At 34.3% G+C, this 19,151-nt stretch overlaps 1 protein-coding gene across 1 annotated transcript; it reads right to left on the reverse strand.

The window, feature by feature from the left end:
- Positions 1 to 4,254: 4,254 nt before the first annotated feature.
- On the reverse strand, positions 4,255 to 5,440 carry LOC120258342 (dirigent protein 19-like). Its single transcript, XM_039265716.1, has one exon. The coding sequence runs from the start codon at positions 5,306 to 5,308 to the stop codon at positions 4,745 to 4,747; it is 564 nt and encodes a 187-aa protein (XP_039121650.1). The 5' UTR covers positions 5,309 to 5,440; the 3' UTR covers positions 4,255 to 4,744.
- Between the last annotated feature and the right edge of the window lie 13,711 nt (positions 5,441 to 19,151).

The raw sequence follows: 19,151 nt of genomic DNA on the forward strand, positions 1-19,151 counted from the left end.
AGCCAAGTCAGCTTTCTATTAACGTCGCTCGCCAGAAGAACTTAATTAGAAGGAAATATATAGTTTAGGGACTCAATTTAAACTTTCTGAACTTCAGTAACCAAAATAGGAACAACTGTTTAATTTAGGGACTATTTGGGTAGTTTACCCTATTTTATTTGCTACTTAACAAAATGTGTGCTTGCAGTATACATCATTAATTTAATAGTCCCATTCAGCTCATGGGTATAGGGGCAAATAACTCTATGATAGATACCTTATTCTTAAAAAAAAATAATAATAATTGTACAAAGTTCTTGCCACACCCTATATATGCTATTGTGAAGGATGTAACACCTAGCCAATAAGGTCGTCTTGAGTGACAACTACACAATTGATCTAAAAGAACTAAGAATTTGCTAAAAATAAAACATGATCCTATTAAGAATATATATATATATATATATACACACACACAACACGAGACTATACTTATGGATACAAACCGCTCCAAGATCAAGCCAAAACTAAAATAAATAAATACTACATCCCAAGGTTAGCTAGGTACTTTTAACACTGCCTACTCTTTCACTGGTTGACTACTGGACCTCTTGCTCCCGCAATTAAACGAAACTTCATTAAGGGGTTGTTTGGTTGCATGTAAGTAGATGTAAGTGGCTGTAAAGCTAGTAAGTGATTTTACATGTAAAAATGTGTTTGGTTTGCTGTAAATTATCACTTACATGTAAAAGTAAATGCACCATCATAGCTTTTTGCTGTAATTTAACTTACAACCAAATTGGCTGTAAGTGAAAAATGCAGTAAAAGCAAATGTTACAATCACCACTTTAGTTTTCCCTAACTACTTTCCTAACTCTATCAATTAAAACAATATTAGCACCATTAGCTTCACAGTCTTCACTGTCAGGATAAATGTTGACGGCGGTGGTGTTCTCATAGTTGTTGTTGTCGTTGTCTTTAGGAAGGCGGCTAAAATTAGGGTTTCTAAAGCCGGCGACGATGACAACCGCAGTGTGAGAAGTAAGCAAAGGGCCAGCGACCATGTCATCGATGACCTGACCTTGAGATCCAACCAACGAGACAGAGACGCTGCACTGCATCGTCGGCAACGACGACGGAAGCATGAAACCGGAAAGAGATAGGATTTCAAACCTTCCACGGAGGAGAATGGTAGTGATAATCACTATATAGATAGTTTAGATCAAGTGGAACAAGTTTCTTATAGAAAACAACTTGTAATTCTCACACACTTGATCTTAAAAATTCACAGAAGCCCAAGAAACCAGTAAAACAGTGAAACAGACATGAATGTTACAGAAACAATGATACCAGATTGTATATAACTCTGATTCTTCTCAAACTCAATACATATGAAGTTAAGATCAAGTACAACAACTCTCTTATAAAAACTTTGGATCAAAACACACTCAAAGAAGCAGGAAAATTCATACATCAACCAATACTCAAACAAAAAACCATAACATTCTTACATAAAAACTCATGATATATCACTGTGAAAGTTTAGTGACCGAATTGAACTGAACCTGCTTAGTCACACCACATGCGTCAGATGCTCCTCAGCTGCACCGCTTGAGTCATTTCCATGCCTCGAACTTGATACAAAGCCCTTGATCATCAAATCTCAGCCATTCAGAACAAACACAATCCACATCTCTTTAAATGCCTCGAACTTAAACCTCTTGTCATGATGGATGAGATCTTGGCAACACGATCTCTGGCTAACCTCGTTGCTGAGATTATTTTTCCCTGCCTCAAACTATGTACTCACTTGATCTTCAAATCCTGACCATCCATCACATTCCCACCGATTCTTCAACTGACTTAACAAACTTTCAAATATGGGAAAAGACTAACATACCCTCTACTTCTTATCAAATGACACCAGGACACACTGAGCTGCAGCTTCACTGCTTCTTCTCTGCAATTGTACTTGATCTTCAATCAATTTCAACAGGTAGTGGCAGGGGTTTGCATCGGTTAACGAAGGATGACACTGGAGACGGAGTTAGAGCCGGTGAGGACACAAAGACTAATGGATTAGCTGCGGGCGAAGGAGGCGATGACATCAACGATGTCGTGGTCGGTGGAGATCTCGAGGATGTGGGTGTGCATGCCGGAGAGATGAGGCTCGGTGTTGCGGGTGATGACGAGTAGGGGTTTGGGTTTATTCTTGGAGCTCGGAGGACGGCCGCGAGGGTGGCGAGCTACTTCAAGACCGTCGTCCAGACCTGTGTCGCCCCCTCTAGCATTGATTTCCCCTTCCGATTGGCATGAATTTCTCTTTTTTTTTAAAAAATTATTTTTATTATTATTTTTAGTGATTCCAATCTTGCAATTAATCAAATTAATAAATAATTAAACATATATATATATATATATTGCTGTGAGGTTCTACAGGATAGTTTGTATTAGTTTTCTTTTATCATGATTAAAAAATAGTTATTTATGTTTTATTTAATTTAATATTATATTTTAAAATATAATTGCTATTTAATCTATATAGAAAAATATTTTTATAGCATGTAATTGAATTATATTATATTTTTTAAATATAATGAACTACCACTGAATTAATTAATTTTTAAATTAATATTAATCATAAATAATGAGAATTAAAGTAATTAATAGGTTTTAGGGATAAAATTAAAGCATAGTATATAATTAAAAAAATTTATAAATAATATTAAATTACTAGTACTGTTAACAATATGTGATATGAGTAATCTTACCATTTCACTTATATGGTAATTATACCACTCAACTTACATCAAACCAAATAAAGGAAACACAAATATAGCATTTCAAGTTACATCAAACCAAACAACTATGATGCAAGTTAAAATACAGTGTTTTCACTTATACTGTAATTTCACTTACATGTAAATTCACTTACAGATAATCAAACAACCCCTTAGTTGGTAGTGGTTATTTTATTAAAGAAATATAAATAAAATAAAAGAACTTGAAATCGAACGTTTAGTAGTTTTTAAATTTAGTTAGTACTGTTCATTCACTATTTATGAGTCCCCTATGAGAGAATATCATTTCTTTCCTCTCCAACGTTGTATAATAGGGAGGATTTATTAATTTGATCAATTTGGTTCCTGTAATATCTTCTGGGTGTGGAAATAATAAGACTCTAATTAACCCATGTGACGTATGACCAAGTTAGTAAATCTCTAAGGGGTCATTAAGCTACCATAACTTGTGTATTATAATACTTATTTATCTCTTGACACCTTTTTATAAATGGTACTTATGGCCTCTGTAAAAAAAAAAAACAGACACCACCTTATAACTGCTTGGTTTTTTTTTTTTAATCAACAAGCCACGGTGTTCTACATGACCATGAGGCAATGATTATCTTAGGCAACAATGCGAACTTGTCAAGCCAGATGCAAGCCCTCACCATGTGCAGGTGGGGATTTGACATTGTACTTAGATTCAAAGACAATAATGCAACCACATACAATTAAGAATTCTTTTTGACTTTAAAGACACGATTCAATGAGATTATTTGAAAGACTAATCTATATAATTGCAGAAAAAAGGCAATCTGCAATAAGACGAAGCTGAGAATGTAAATTAGTAAACAAGATGATCAAATTCCATTGAGACGTGTTCATAATGAAAGATGACTATACAAACAATGTTAGAAACTTCCCACCACCTTGCCAAATTAATTCAATGAGATAATTATTTCAAAGACTACTGTATATAATGCAGAAAAATGGCAATCTTGCAATAAGAGGTAGATGTGAATGTCAATTAGTAAACAAGATTGTTAAAATCCACTAAGACGTGTACCTAAAGGAAGATGACTATAAACAATGTTAGAAATTTCCCCCCAGGTACAGAGTGTGGAAATAAAGGTCTGTCAAATTAATTGTTTAATGAAACATGTAGACTCAATCCAAGATGACTCTGAACAAGGGAAATTTCCTCTCAAGTGCTCATGAATGCTCAGTTAGTTAGAGAACAGAGTATTTATAATATAGCAAATGTTCCAAACCTTGAAGCAAGACAAGAAATGGCATCTGCAAGTAAGATCTTGGTGTTCATCGTAGTCATCACAGTGTTCTTATCAACAGCATATACAGGTACTCAAGGTAATACACTCTCTGTTCAATCAACATCAGGAGACATATGCATGCTAATCTTTTGATGATAAATTTAATTTTGTAAGCAAAAGCATAAAAACAAGCATTGGTTTTACTTTCTGCTCGTAGGTGGATCCCAGATTTATGCATACAGGCGTTCTTTGGAAGCGCTTAGACCTTACAGCCCCCCACCACCTCCTCCTTCACCAGGACCAATTACTGGTCCCTAAGCTGCTTATTTGTACTCATAAGTCTCTGCTTTTTTTATACAGTATGGCTGTAAACAGGAATGCAAACCAATAAATCTGTCTCTGTGTGTGTGTGTGGATTGCACTGGTCTTATGGTATTCATTAATTAATGAGTGGCATTGGAACAATATGCAAAAATATATTAAGAGGGATATAATTCGTCTTGTAAATGAAGCAAGCTGCCCCCTTCACTTCCATGAAGAATATATGTTCCTTGATGTACGTCTCCCAAAACAATATGGAGGATAAATTTTATTTTCTTTTAGTCAATAAAAATTAAAGATTAAATTTGCATAATAAGGTTTTGGTTTGAGATTCTAGCATAGAAATATGCCTATAAATAAAAAAGAAATTGATAAAGATGAAATAATTAATTAGTAATGCATTACATGCACATCATACTTAACAACAGCATCATGAGTAGTCATATTGACTATGCTAGTCCTGGCCTGAGCATACCCCTGAGCCCACCGGAAAAGGCCACTGCCGCCGATGACCGGCATCTCTCGGACGTCAGTGAAGATCTCATCCCGCCCAAGAATGGTGACAGTGCTGCCGTTATACTTGCCGGAAGTGAAGATAAAGTTCATGGCCATGAAAAGGCCAACAGACTCCAAAGAAGTGAAAGCGTAGAAGCCCTGAGCACGGCCGAGGAGATCGGAGGACATGGTTGGGCCTTTGGTGAGAGGGTTGTCAATGATGCGAACGAGGCCGAAGGAGGTGGTGGAGGTGTTGGTGGTCGGAGCTTGGGCCACCATGGCACCGGATGGGTTGGGGCCGCTCACTATGTCATGCCAGTACTCTGTGAAGTGTGTTAGCTTTTTGTTTTTCACTCTTTTGAGTTTCTCTGATGATGATGATGATGATGATGATGATGATGATGAAGTGGTGGTGTTGATGGTGAGGAGGAGGAGGAGGAGAGGTAGAGGTTTAACCATTAATGGAGAAGTTGAGGGAGATGGAAAAGTGGGGGAGGTGGAGGTGCTAGGCAGTTCTTAGTTGATGTTATTGCATGTTGTTTTGGGTGGTGGTGGTGAGAAAGTCGGTGGGGAAGCGGTAGTCTACTGATTTTTATTGAATAACATTGCATATATGTTTATTTGTGTGGTTATTATTATTACTATTATTATTATTATTATAAGAAGTTTGTGATTTTATTTGAGGGTTATAAAAAAAAAAATATAGATATATTACTCATTTATTAAAAAATAAAAGTAAGAAAAGCAAACAATGATAAGATAAAAAAAGTTTATTAAAAAATCTATTTGCGGGTTTTGCTTGTGTCTTCATGCAAAAATAAAAAATTACTTATATATCTTTAAACTAATATATATATATATATGAATAAGTCATCGTTTAGACATATTAAATTTTTAACCATAATTTAAGAGGGAGTTGCATCCTAAATGTTCAATATGAGAATTAATGGTATTATTGTTTATGTGATAATGTTCATTTGATAAAAATCAAGTAAAAAATTATAAAAAAATAATAAACTATTATCTATTTTTTCTTTTTATTTATTTTTATAAAGGTATAATACCCTGAATAATCCCTCTATTATTTCGAAATGGCCCTCTAGTCTCTCTATTATTTTTTGCCCTTGAGAGGTCCTTGTATTATTTAGTTTGGGAAAAAGCAGTCCCTCCGTCTAACTCGCTGCCTCTTTTTTCGCCTCTGCCACTAACGTGGCATTAATTTGCTATAAAAATAAAATATTATAAAAATTCAATTATCCCTTCATCTTCAAGCTCAAGAGCATCAATGATGGACAACCATCAACCCCACTTCTTATTCATCTCGCCGAGACTCGTGACGCCGCAATTCACACCAACAACCATCTCACCGAGAACCACTCCTGTTTCTTCCTCAACGACGATTCGACCTTCTTCCCTGCTCCAAACTCCTCCTCGACCAGTCGTGCAAAAACACACTAATACTACAAGCACTAGCAACTTCTCCGATTATCTCATTAAGACCCTGCTGGCCGGGCTGAAAAGTTGAGGACTTGCTCATCGACGATGATGCCGCCAAGGCCGTTGCCGAGGCCACCGCCGCCCACTTCCATGTCCTTCATAAAAAAATCCCACATTTTTTTCCTTTGATCTCTAGTTAGCTCTTTTTTTTCTTTGGATTCTTATAAAGCTTAGTTTTTTAGCTCAGGTGGAGGACCTTGCCGACGAGATTCCTAGCTAGGCAGGGCCACATGTTCCTCAATCTCCGGCTATCTATTTCTCCGACGCTGTCGCCACCATCTCTTCAGTCAAGCAAGTGAACAGTATTGCTCATAGCAAAAGACAGGCAAGTGATGATGCTTTTTAGAGTGTTGCAACTCTTTCCGGTGATCTCTAGGCGTCAAAAATAAGAGACAAAGAACCTATGTGGCTCCTTTTTGCCTTCTTTTCTTTCTTCTTTTTCTTTGTTTTGGTACCATTGAGTTCAAAGATCAAAGTTTTACATGTTGGTGCTTTGCTTTTGTTTCATGTGGAAGACCGATGGATTTGTTCTTTATTATTATGTATAGAATCCTGATGAAACTGCTTCGGTTTTGAATTTTTATAATATTTGATTATTTTTTATTCCAAATTAATGCCACATTAGCGGCGGAGACGGAAAAAGGGACGACAATTAGACGGAGGAATTGCTTTTTCCCAAATTGAATAATACAAGGACCTCCTAAGTGCAAAAAATAATAAAGGGACTAAAGGGTCATTTCGAAATAATAGAGAGACTATCCAGGGTATTATACCGTTTTTAAATTAATATTTTTGTGGGCTCCTTTTTTTTCTCACTCGGCCTTTTAATGAAGATTGACCGGTTAAGAATTATGGATCACAAATCAAATTTTAATATTTTGTAGACTTCAAGGGATTGTCTTTCATGACTTTCATTAGGGGGAAGGCCCTAATGTTAATTACCCTGGACATTATTGCAGGAACCTCCGTGTAAGAAAATAAGTGTGAACAAGGAAACAAATTTTGACAAATAAATTTTATTTATTTCAATAAACATGAATTCAAAGACTTCATTGAAAGTTCAAAAAGTTTGGAATTTGATCATCTTAATGCAGCAATGATTGTAGCATTTCATCACTTTCCGACTATTTCGGTGAAAAACGTGTCTTGACTTTTGTTGACTTTTGGTCTTCGTCAACGGTTAAAATATGCATCTTGAACATGATTTAGAAACTTGTGAAGTTATGTATTAATAGATATTTGAATTTACATCTTGGACTTGATTTAGAACTAGATTTAATTTTTCATAGACTTCGGCCTTTAGGCTTGCGAAACTTTTTGCAACTTGTGAAATCTTCAACGCTTTAGCCTTGAGGTTGTTGAGCTCACTTGTTAATTCGTTTAAATTATCTTGAGCATGATTTAGAAACTTGTGAACTTGTGTCTTGGATATTTGAATTTGCATCTTGGACTTGATTTAAGAACTTGATTTGACCTTTCATAAACTTCGGCTTTCATGCTTGTGAAGTTTTTTTTATGACTTATGAACTCTCCAACGCTTTATCCTTGAGGTTGTTGAGCTGTTGAACTCATCTGTCGATTTTTTTGAAACTTGGAACTTGGACATTTGAATTTGCATTCTTTGATTTGATTTGGAACTTGATTTAACTTTTCATAAGCTTCGGCTCTCATGCTTGTGAAGCTTTTTTACAACTTGTGAACTCTTCAAAGCTTTAGCTTTGAGGTTGTTAAGCTCATTAGTATCTTAGAAATTTGATTTGGATCTCAAGTTGTGGATTCTCTCTGAATCACTAGCTTGAATGATTTTTTTTTACTTTTGAAAAGCTTCGGCTTTTATGCTTGTGAAACTTTTTGCAACTTTTGAACTCTTCAATGTTTTAGTCTTGAGGTTGTTGAGCTCATTTGTTGATTTGTTTGAAACTTGGGTCTTGGACATTTTAAGTTTGCATCTTGGATTTGATTTTGGATTTCAAGTCATGGATTCTCTAATGGAAGAAAGTGTTGATTTTTTTTTAATTTTCTTCCAGGTCTTGACTTATGAAATTCTTTAAGTCTTCGACTTTTGATGTCTTAACACTGCTGAGTTCAGTTGTCAGTTACTTTGAGTTTTTTTTATGGCTTAACTTGTGAAACTCTTTGCGTCTTTGACTTCTGTAGTTTTGAGACTACTAAATTCTTTTGTTGCTTCATTTTATTATTATTATTATTTTATTTTTTTGTTTTAAAATGCTTTTCTTTTGAAGATCTTGAAATTCTTTCATCACTCCTTAAAGAGTTAATGGCCTCAAACAGGGTCCATAAGCTCAAAGAGAGTTTAAAAAGGGTCTTGGAATTTTTTTAATCATTCCTAAGAGAGTCAATGGCCTCAAACATGGTCCATGAGCTCAAAGAGAGTTTTAAAAGTTTTTTTGAATTTTTATCATCATTCCTAAAAGAGTTAATTGACTCAAACAGGGTCCATGAGGTAAAAGAGAGTTTTAAGGGTTTTGAAATTTTCTCATCACTCCTAGGAGAGTCAATGGCCTCAAATAGGGTCCATTAGCTCAGAAAGTGTTTAAAAAGTTTAAAAGGTCTTCCGACCTGCAAATTTACATAAATGCCCCTTGGCAAGAAATGAATCTCATAATTTAACTATTTTTTTTTATTTTCATTCATTTTTTCTTCTCTCTCTTTTTTTTAAACCAAAATTTCCTTCTCTATGATTTTTTTTTTACTAAGAAACCTTTTTTCTTCTCTTCTTTTTTTTTGCATGGAATTCATATGAGCATCTACCTCTTTGAACTTGACGAAACTCTTAAGGCATGTCTCGAGATTTGTGCTAGAGTTATGAGCATCATCTTGCTTGCCATGGATCAAGTAATCGTAGCCGAAGGGATGTCATTGGACTTCAATGACGCCTGGTTGATATTTTGGATTCTGCCAGCGTGGCAACGGCAGCATAAGCCATATATCGTCACCACCACATTGTCCTCATTTTCATCTTATACTGTCCTTATCATCCTTAGCTTTTCTGGTAATGGCGTTCACAGAGGGAGGAAATGAAAAACATGCATATGCTCTTGTTTATGTGCATGACTTAAAACAAAAATATGCAAAGGGACGGGTTCCACCAAGAGACTAACATTATGAATGATTTATGGCATGGGCATAGGGTGTACAACCGGAATACATCTTATATATTTTGCATAAAGTTTCATCTACCTCATTAAGATGAAGATTTTTTTTTCTATGGCATTTTGCATGGATTAAACCAAACTAGAACATGTTTATATATATATATATATATATATTTGTATGAGATTTTATAAGATCATCTACCTCCTTGAAGTGACGAACTTCTCAAGCATGCCTCGAGATTCATGCCAGGCTTATGAACATTTTGCTTGCTGTGTGTAAGGGGGTCATCACCATCGTCAAGCATCTCTGTGAAGTTCTTCTTCACCTTTATCTTCACAATAGGGCTTTCTCGTTGAGGCCTTAGATGGAAGATGATGACGCTTAGACGATTACTGGCTGGGGATCCACTACCTTGCAAGCCTTCAAAAGCATGACGAGGCTCTTGATGTTGTTGTGTACATAGGAGCTAAGGTTGTTGATCATGTATAGAAGTCCGGCTTGCGCAGCGAGATGCATCATGTGAGAAATGGCATGACGTCGACGAGCTTCACAAGGAGTTTTGCATCATCATCCGTCCCACCCATCTGTATAGCATCAGATATATTCTGTTCTTGCCCTTCTTCATCTCTCTTTTTTTATTCCCCCCTGGACCTGATCATACTCACTCTCTTCTTCCTCATACTTACTGATATACATTGATGGAATATCAAAGAATATATAAAGTCTAATTGTTTATATTTAGAAAAAAAATTGCATGTATACCCTCTAATCTTAGGAAAATTTTTATTAGCTTATATATTGTGATTAAAAATTAATTTATAAAATATATTTGGCACTTGTTTTATGGGCACAAAAGTTTTTTGTGTAGAATATTCTTGTCCCACACTTCAACTCATGTAAAATAAAAACACAAATATATTGAGGGATTAAGTTGTATACACTTGAACAATTTGTCTATTTAATATATATATATATATATATATATAAATAACAATTGGTTCTTAATTTTTGTTTTAAATTTCAAGGAGAGGGAGAGGCACAAAGGTTTATAAAAAAAGAAATAAAAATAATCAGTGGAGTGAAAAAAATTATAAAAATAACAATTGGTTCTTAATTTTTGTTCTTAAATTTCAAAGAGAGAGAGAGAGAGAGAGAGAGAGAGAGAGAGAGAGAGAGAGAGAGAGAGGCACAAGGGTATATAAATAAAAAAAATAATCAGTGGAGTGGCACTTGCCATATCTAGACAATGCAAGCAAAAGTGCCCACATTTTAATATTTTATGCCATGAGCAAAGAACATCAACCATTCGTTTGGATTAAGGTAGTGTTCACCCCAAGGCATGGGGATCACTCTCACTTTTGGTGTATACCTATGTTTGGGTATGCACCAAAGGAAGTGAGACCAGGTTTGTGGAGGGGTTTCATCCCCCCACAACCTGGAACCAGCAAACCCCCCAATTTTTGGGGGAATGCTAAATCTTGATAACAAAATTACAAATATACCCTCTAAAAAAATCAAAAAATTACATCTTTTCATATATATAAAAAAATTATTATAGCCTTAATTGCTCCTTTCCTCTTGCCTCATCGTCTACACAGTCATCCAAATCGCTCGTCCGTCTGCCCTCGCTGCCGCATTAAAGACTAGTGGTGGAATTCTTCTCCCAGAGAAGCTTAATATAAGGCGAGATTTTGTTCTCTTTCTTTGGTTCATCATGAATTATCTATTTTATGCATGGTTCTTGATGGTTGGATCTTCGGACTCCTTCACCACAGTCACACTCTCACCTGAAACCCTTCTCTTCTCCTTCTCTTTTTTTTCTTTTCATCTTCTCAGTGTTTGGAGAATTAAGGCCAAAAAGAGTGGGAATGGATTCAAAGTGGGAGGAAGAATAGGAGGAGGGAGAAAAGAAGGGCGGGTGGAGTTGGAAAAGAAAGATGGGATTGAGAAGGAAGAGAAGAAATGAAGATGAAGAGAGATAGAGGAACGGGAGAAGATGAGGTTCTGGCCAAAAGATACCATATCTCCATTCATTATCATTGCTATATAGGGATTATTACATAGGTGTAACAAACTTATCAGAAAAATAACAAACTACTCATTTGGCATTTCATGACTTCCAATTAATTACAAACATCCATGAACTTGCATGATTATTAATTATCTTATTTTGGTCATCAAAGTCTGCTAATGAATTTAATTGAGTGTGTGTATATAACTAAATAAATATTCATAACTATTTGGTTTTTAATATTTATTTCCATGCTGCTTCTTTGAAGTTACACTTATCTGTATAAAAAAAATGAAAGGTTACAAACATAGTAGTATGGTAAGGTTAGATGTCAGTACTAATTAATTTTGGCTTGTTAGTCAAATACATAAATGGTGCAATCATGATGAGGTTGGAAATTGCTTTAAAAAAAAAAACCATGCTTCTACTTGTTTTTTCTCTTAATATTTGTGTATATTCAAAAGAGGAGAAAGTTTGGCGCATGCTTGCTGTTTATTTCAATATAATTGATGTAAATTGTCTTTATTTGTTTTGTTTTCTTTGGTTATTTTATATGGCTTTAATAATTTCTTGAAAAAAAAGTATATTTGAATTATTATATTTGCTATCTTCTAGTTGTTGTCATGGAGGAATAAAATGAAAATGAAAAACAAAAGGCCTAAATACATATGTTTGCTAAGTCTGTTTAATAACTATAATAGAAATTACATATATGTATATAGAATATGACCCTATTTATGTATGTCAAAATTAACATACTTTTTAATTCCTATGTTAGAGATGGACATTGACAATATGGATGAATTTGAAGAACTACAGCTATATGCAATGCATATGTGCTTCCTCTTCGTAGTAAACATCATAATCATTGCATGAGTAATAAAGCAACGCACTCTTAGAAATAGCCCGGATTGAACAAGAGCTTGAGTCATCATCCATTAGGCGTCGCAAACAATATGACTACCTACATAAGGTGGTTTACGATAGTGATGTTAAATGCATTGATAATCTGCCTATGGATCGATGTAGTTTTCATAGACTATGCCAACTACTAACTTCGATCAGTGGGCTACGAGGCATAAAAAATGTTATGATTGAAGAGATAATTGCGATGTTCTTGAATATCATAGCACATCATGTGAAAAAAAGGATAATTAAATTTGATTTCGTCTGGTCTGGAGAAACAGTTAGTAGACATTTTCATGCAGTTTTGAGGTTAGTTTTTCTTTGTCATGGCGTCCTACTCAAGAAAGCCGAACCAATCCCTAAAAATTCAACTGACTTTACATGGAAGTGGTTTATGATAAATATTTCAATTTCATATGGTTTTTTATATTTTTGTTCTTTTTTAATTTTTATTTATTGTGGTTGTTTTACAAATAAGGATTCATCTTTTATTTAATGTAGAATTGTCTTGGAGCATTAGATGGAACTCATATAAGAGTGAATGTTCCTAAAGTTGATCGACCAAGATATAGATTAAGGAAATCTAAAATCACTACTAATGTTCTTGTTGTATGCAGTCAAGACATGCAATTTATATACGTCCTATTTGGCTGGGAGGGCTCAGCTCATGATGGCCGATTTCTTAGAGATGCTATAACAAAGCGCAATAGATTAAAGGTTCCCAATGGTAAATTAATTCTCCTCTGGTTGGTTTCAAAATCTCAACAAGAAATCTACCCCAAGACCATTGGCTAATAAGAAATCTTTAGTTGTTAGGGTTTTACTACTTGGTGGATGCTAGATATGCAAATTGCCCTGGTTTTCTTACACTTTTTCGAGGACAACTATACCACTTGAGTTCTTGGAATGATGGATGTTAGCCACGTACACCTGAGGAGTTTTTTTTAACATGAAACACGCTAGCGCTAGGAATGTAATCGAGATAACATTCGGTCTCCTAAAAATTCGTTGGAAAATTCTATCAATTCCAAGTTTTTATAATATTGTTACCCAACGGTGAATCATTAATGCGTGTTGTTTGTTACATAACTTTATTAGAAAAGAGATGGCTGAAGATCCTATAGAAAATAAACTTAAAAATTTAACTCTAGAAGAGGACATGCAAAATGAGACCAACAACATTGCAGTCATTAATCCAATGGATAAGTGGACTCAGTTTAGGCATGACATGGCTATAAATATGTTTGACATGTAGAAGTCAAGTTAATTTTGTTATTTGATACTATGTAATGTGTGTTGCTTATCAAACTTTTATTTTTATTTTTTTGTAACCATGTGTTACTTTTATTTGATACTACGTAATTTTGTTTTTGTTTATGTAATCATGTGGTAATGTTTTACATTACTGTTTTCATTGAGTTTGGTGTGGTTTATCTAAATTGGTATATCTATTACTTCTTAAATTAATTAAATAATTCAATGGAAAAGTATGTTTGGATGAATATTATGTTGACTGGATTTGAAGAAAATGATAGACATGACATGCAAAAATTATATATGCATAGGAATGATTTGTTACATAGCATTAACTTATTGTTCTATTTAAATATATGTATATGTAGATTTGTTTACATGGTTAGTAAGGTATGTTTCATGCTCTTATTATAGGAATGTATGAATTCAAATAATGTATTGTCTTTCTATCTTTGTTTAGCATGGATTCAGATTCACAAGTAGGACGCTGGGGACAAAATAAACACTACTGGAGGACGGATGAAGACAAATCTCTCATTGAAGCCTTAGTGGAACTATCAACAAATTCTATGTGGCGAGCCAAGAATGGGTTTCACGATGGTTATCTTGTTCAAATAGAGAGAATGATAAAAGATAAGCTTCCACAAAGCACTTTAAAAGCCTCGCCTAATATGGGCTGGTTCAAAAACTGGTCAATAATTATTCTAAAACCAGACCAGGCTATGGGCCGGTTCCCAGTTTTTTTTGTCCGAACGGCAGGTCCAGTATGGTTTTAAAAACATTGGTAAAGCATCAAATAAAGCAATGATTCGCAAACCAAAAGAACAAGGAAAAAAAAGACAAGATTCTTATGAATATTATAAATGGATGCTACTTTAACAATACCACTCCTGTATCATCAGCCAGTACTGTTACTATTCCAACTACCAGGGTATTTTGAACCGTCGAATCAGATCGATCCTGACCATTCATTCAACTCTTGTAGCCTTATAAATATCCCTACTCATTTGTATATATTGTATATAGAAGAGAAGAAGAAAAGAAGAGATAAGAGGAAGAAATAAGAAGTAAATTATCAAGGTGTTTTGGTAAATATTCTGGCTCTTTATTCTTATTATTCTCTTTATATTCATAAAATATTCATAAATTATCAAGGTGTTTTGGTAAATATTTACAATATGGTTTTAATTTTCTTTGGCTCATCTAATGTATATCTTATATATGGAATCTATTTTTAACACTGAATGAAGGGAGGTTCAACAAGTAAGCGTAAGTAATATTGCTAGAAAACCATACATTTTATTTAATACATGATTTCAGTCAACCATACATAGGATTTTCTTAGAAGCATACATAAAAAACATGCAGTACAAAAGCCACTAAGGCTAATAATACAAGTACATCTAAAATAAACATGAAAAACAATAATAATAATATTACAGCGAGTTTTTCCATCAAATCCAAATCATCTGGTATGATATTCCCCAAGTTTGCCATGGCGAACCTCCGATCTCGGCAATCGTTGACAAAATCAAGTAAAAGCTCCACCGGCAAACCTCCGATCTCTTTTTCTCTTCTCCGTCGGTCCTTTTCTCTTCTCCATCGGCCTTCTCTCCCTTATCTTTCCTTCCACTTCCCTCTATAACTCATCTCCTCATTTTCAAATAAAATTTCATTCCCGATGCTTCAATAATTGCAGCATATGAGCAATACTGTATATATGAACGGTACATATAAATGAACAGTATTTAGGATTTATATTTTATTTTGTAGAGTTTATTCTAATTACCTGCTATATTATTATTTTGAAGAAAATAAAAAATATCGCAAAAAGAGAATTCAAGCCTCATCAAATTTCAAGAAGCAATTATATATCCTGGAGCCTCGATATCAAGCTCCATTTGAAAGCAAGGAACCTAAGCAAAACTATTGAGGCTAATAACAATGAGCCTAATGATAATAAAGCGAAAGCCTTAATATTTATAAGGCATCATATTGATGATGGCTTAAAGAATGAATATTTGACCCTTGAGGATCCACAGGAATTGTGGTTATCAAAGAAAGAATGATTTGAACATCTCAGAATGTTTTACTTGCCCAAAGCACGTAATGATTGATCAAGCCTTAGGTTTCAAGACTTTAAAAATGTGTAAGAATATAATTCTGAGCTATTTAAAATTGTTTCAATGCTACGTCTCTATAGAGAAACAGTGATGGAAGGTATGATGCTCGAGAAAACATTTACAATATTTCACGCTCGAAATGTTATATTACAACAACAATATAGATAAAAGAATTTCACAAAATTTTCTGAATTAATTTCTTGTCTTCTTGTGGTAGAGCAAAACAATGAATTGTTGATGCTAAATCATCAATCTCGACCATCTGGATCAGCACCACTGTCAGAAATTAATTTTGGGCAAAGAAGATGGCGTAGTTGCGATACTGGCTTTAAAAACCGCGGTGGATGAGGACATTATGGTGGTCGAGGACGACGAGGTCGTGATGGGGGCCGAAATAATATCGGACCACGTGATAGCAAAATTGATGTGCATCAACAAAAGCAACAAAGCCATAAGATGGGGTCAGAGACAAAGAAAGGATACATACTATCGCTGTGTCTTGGAAAATCATTGGTCCAGAATTTGCGGGACCCCTAAATATTTTGTCCATCTTTACCAAGAATCACTGAAAAATAAGAAAGGTAAAAATATTGAGACAAATTTTGCTAACAACCCCATGGTTGATCCAATTGAGAATAATTCTACAAATAATTTTAATGTAACTGAAAATACATATTTAGATATGTCAGATTTCCTTATACACTAATTTGTAATATGTTTTTATGTTTTATTAAATTATTTTTTTCTTCTGTTTTGTTAGAATATGGCTGATGATGAATGCATTATTGATTGCGGGACAACGCATACTATTTTGACAAGAAAACTATATTTTATATCCTTATCAATGAGAAAGGCATGTATAGTCACAATAGCAGGGTCATCAGACCTGATTGAGGGTTCTGGAGAAGCAGTATTGATGTTGCCAAATGGGACATTCTTGCATATAAAAATGCTCTCTATTCCCCTAAGTCTAAGAGGAACCTTCTAAGCTTTAAAGATATACGTCTCAATGGATATCATTTAGAGACAATTTATAAGGAACCTTCTAAGCTTTAAAGATATCCTTGTATATCCTCAGGATTATAGTTTACACGTATTAAAGTGATGGAATCACATATAGTATTAACCCGGAAGGTTAATGAGCCAGAGATATTTAAAATATGGCATGAAAGACTAGGACATCCGGGTGCTATTATGTTGCGCCGCAGTATTAATAGTTCTCATGGACACCCACTAAAGGATTATAAAATCCTAACACATAATAAATATGTATGTTCAGCATGCTCAATAGGAAAGCTAATAACCAGATCTTCTATAACTAAGTTGACTAGTGAATCTCCTAAATTATTAGAAAGAATACAAAGAGACATATGTAGACCAATACATCCATTATGTGGACCATTTATGTATTTTATAGTTTTAATCGATGCATTGACTAGATGGTCCTATGTTTCACTTTTGTTTACAAGGAATGTAGCATTTACAAGGTTGTTGGCACAAATTATCAGGCTTAGAGCACAATTTTCAGATTATCCCATAAAGACAATCTGTCTTGATAATGCTGGTGAATTTTCATCAAAATCATGTTATGACTATTATATGGCAGTTCAAATACATGTTGAGCATCCAGTAGCTCATGTACATACCAAAAATGGGTTGGCAGAGTCATTAATTAAAAGACTCCAGGTTATTGCCCGTCCAATGTTATTAAGGATGAAACTGCCTACAAGTGCATAGGGTCATGCTATTTTGCATGTTGCAGCTTTAATAGGGAATCCAACCTACTGCATGTAATTCATATTCACCACACCAACTTGTTATGGGTAAAGAGCCTGATATTTCATATATAAAAAATATTTGGTTGTGCAGTATATGTGTCAATACCACCACCAAATCGTACAAAAATGGATCCACAACGTAGACTTGGTATATATATTGGTTATTATTCCCCTTCAATTATACGATATTTAGAACCATTAACAGAGGATGTATTTACTGCAAGATTTGCAGATTGTCATTTTGATGAATCTATCTTCCCTTTATTGGAGAGAGAAATGATTACTCAAAATGAGCCAAAAGAAATTGATTGGAATGCATCACGATTACATACATATGATCCTCGCACCAATGAATGTGAACTTGAAGTTCAAAGGATCATTAAATTGCAAAATATTGCAAATGAAATACCTGATGCATTTGCTGATACTAAAATGATTTTAAATCATATATACTAGCTGCCAATGCTCCTGTAAGAATTGAGAATCCTGAGAATCCATTGAAAGAAAATCATGTACAAAATAAACCACGACAGAAACATGGAAGACCAATTGGTGCCAAAGATTCAGCTCCTAGAAAGAGGAATCATAAAACTAAAGAGGAGGATCTCCCATGTAAAAAGGGAGAGGAAATTATAAAACCCTCAGAACAAATTAATGAAGAATTAATGGGGAATGATATTTCTGAATATATTGAAAAATTGAATTTGCTATGTAGATAAGGGTCGAAAAGAATAAATCAACATAAGACCGAAAATAAATGATATATTCATCTACAATGTGGCTACTGAGATGATGATCCAAAAGCCACGATCTATTAATGAATGTCGACAAAGAAATGATTGGCCAAAATGGAAAGAACCTATCTAGGTGAAAGCTAAATTCCTTATCAAAATGAGAGGTGTTTGGGCATCGTGCCAACACCAGAAGGGATAAAACAGTCAGTTATAAATGGGTGTTCTTGAGAAAAAAAGAAATAAAAAAATATTGAAATTGTAAGGCACAAAGCAAGACCGGTTGCTCGAGGTTCCTCTCAAATGCCTAGTATTGATTATGAAGAAACATATTCACCTGTAATTGATGAAATTACTTTTTGATTTTTAATTAACATAGCAGCTAGATATGCAAATGATGGATGTTGTCACATCATATCTATATGGATTACTTGAAAATGACATATATATGAAAAATCCCTAAAGTTTATAAGATAACATACATTACAAATCAACAACATTTATATTCTATTAAATTACAAAAGACCTCTCTATGAATTAAAAACAATTTGGACTGGATATGGTATAACTGCCCTCGTTGAATATCTTATAAAAAGAAAGGTACCAAAATGATAGTATATGTCCATGTGTGTTTATTAAAAAGTTATACTAACGGTTTTGTTGTGATAGTAGTATATATGAGATGATTTAAATCTTGTAGGCACTCCTTACGAAATTACAATTGCAACATCATATCTGAGGAAAGAATTTGAAATGAAAGATTTGGGAAAGACCAAATTCTGTCTAGGTATACAAATTGAGCAATTATTCCTGAGAATATTTGTGCATCAACCAACCTATATAGAAAAGGTCTTGAAAAGGATTCAATATATAGAAGATTTATCC

Source organism: Dioscorea cayenensis, chromosome 4 (genome assembly GCF_009730915.1).
Source record: "Dioscorea cayenensis subsp. rotundata cultivar TDr96_F1 chromosome 4, TDr96_F1_v2_PseudoChromosome.rev07_lg8_w22 25.fasta, whole genome shotgun sequence".
In the NCBI taxonomy this organism is placed as follows: domain Eukaryota; kingdom Viridiplantae; phylum Streptophyta; class Magnoliopsida; order Dioscoreales; family Dioscoreaceae; genus Dioscorea; species Dioscorea cayenensis.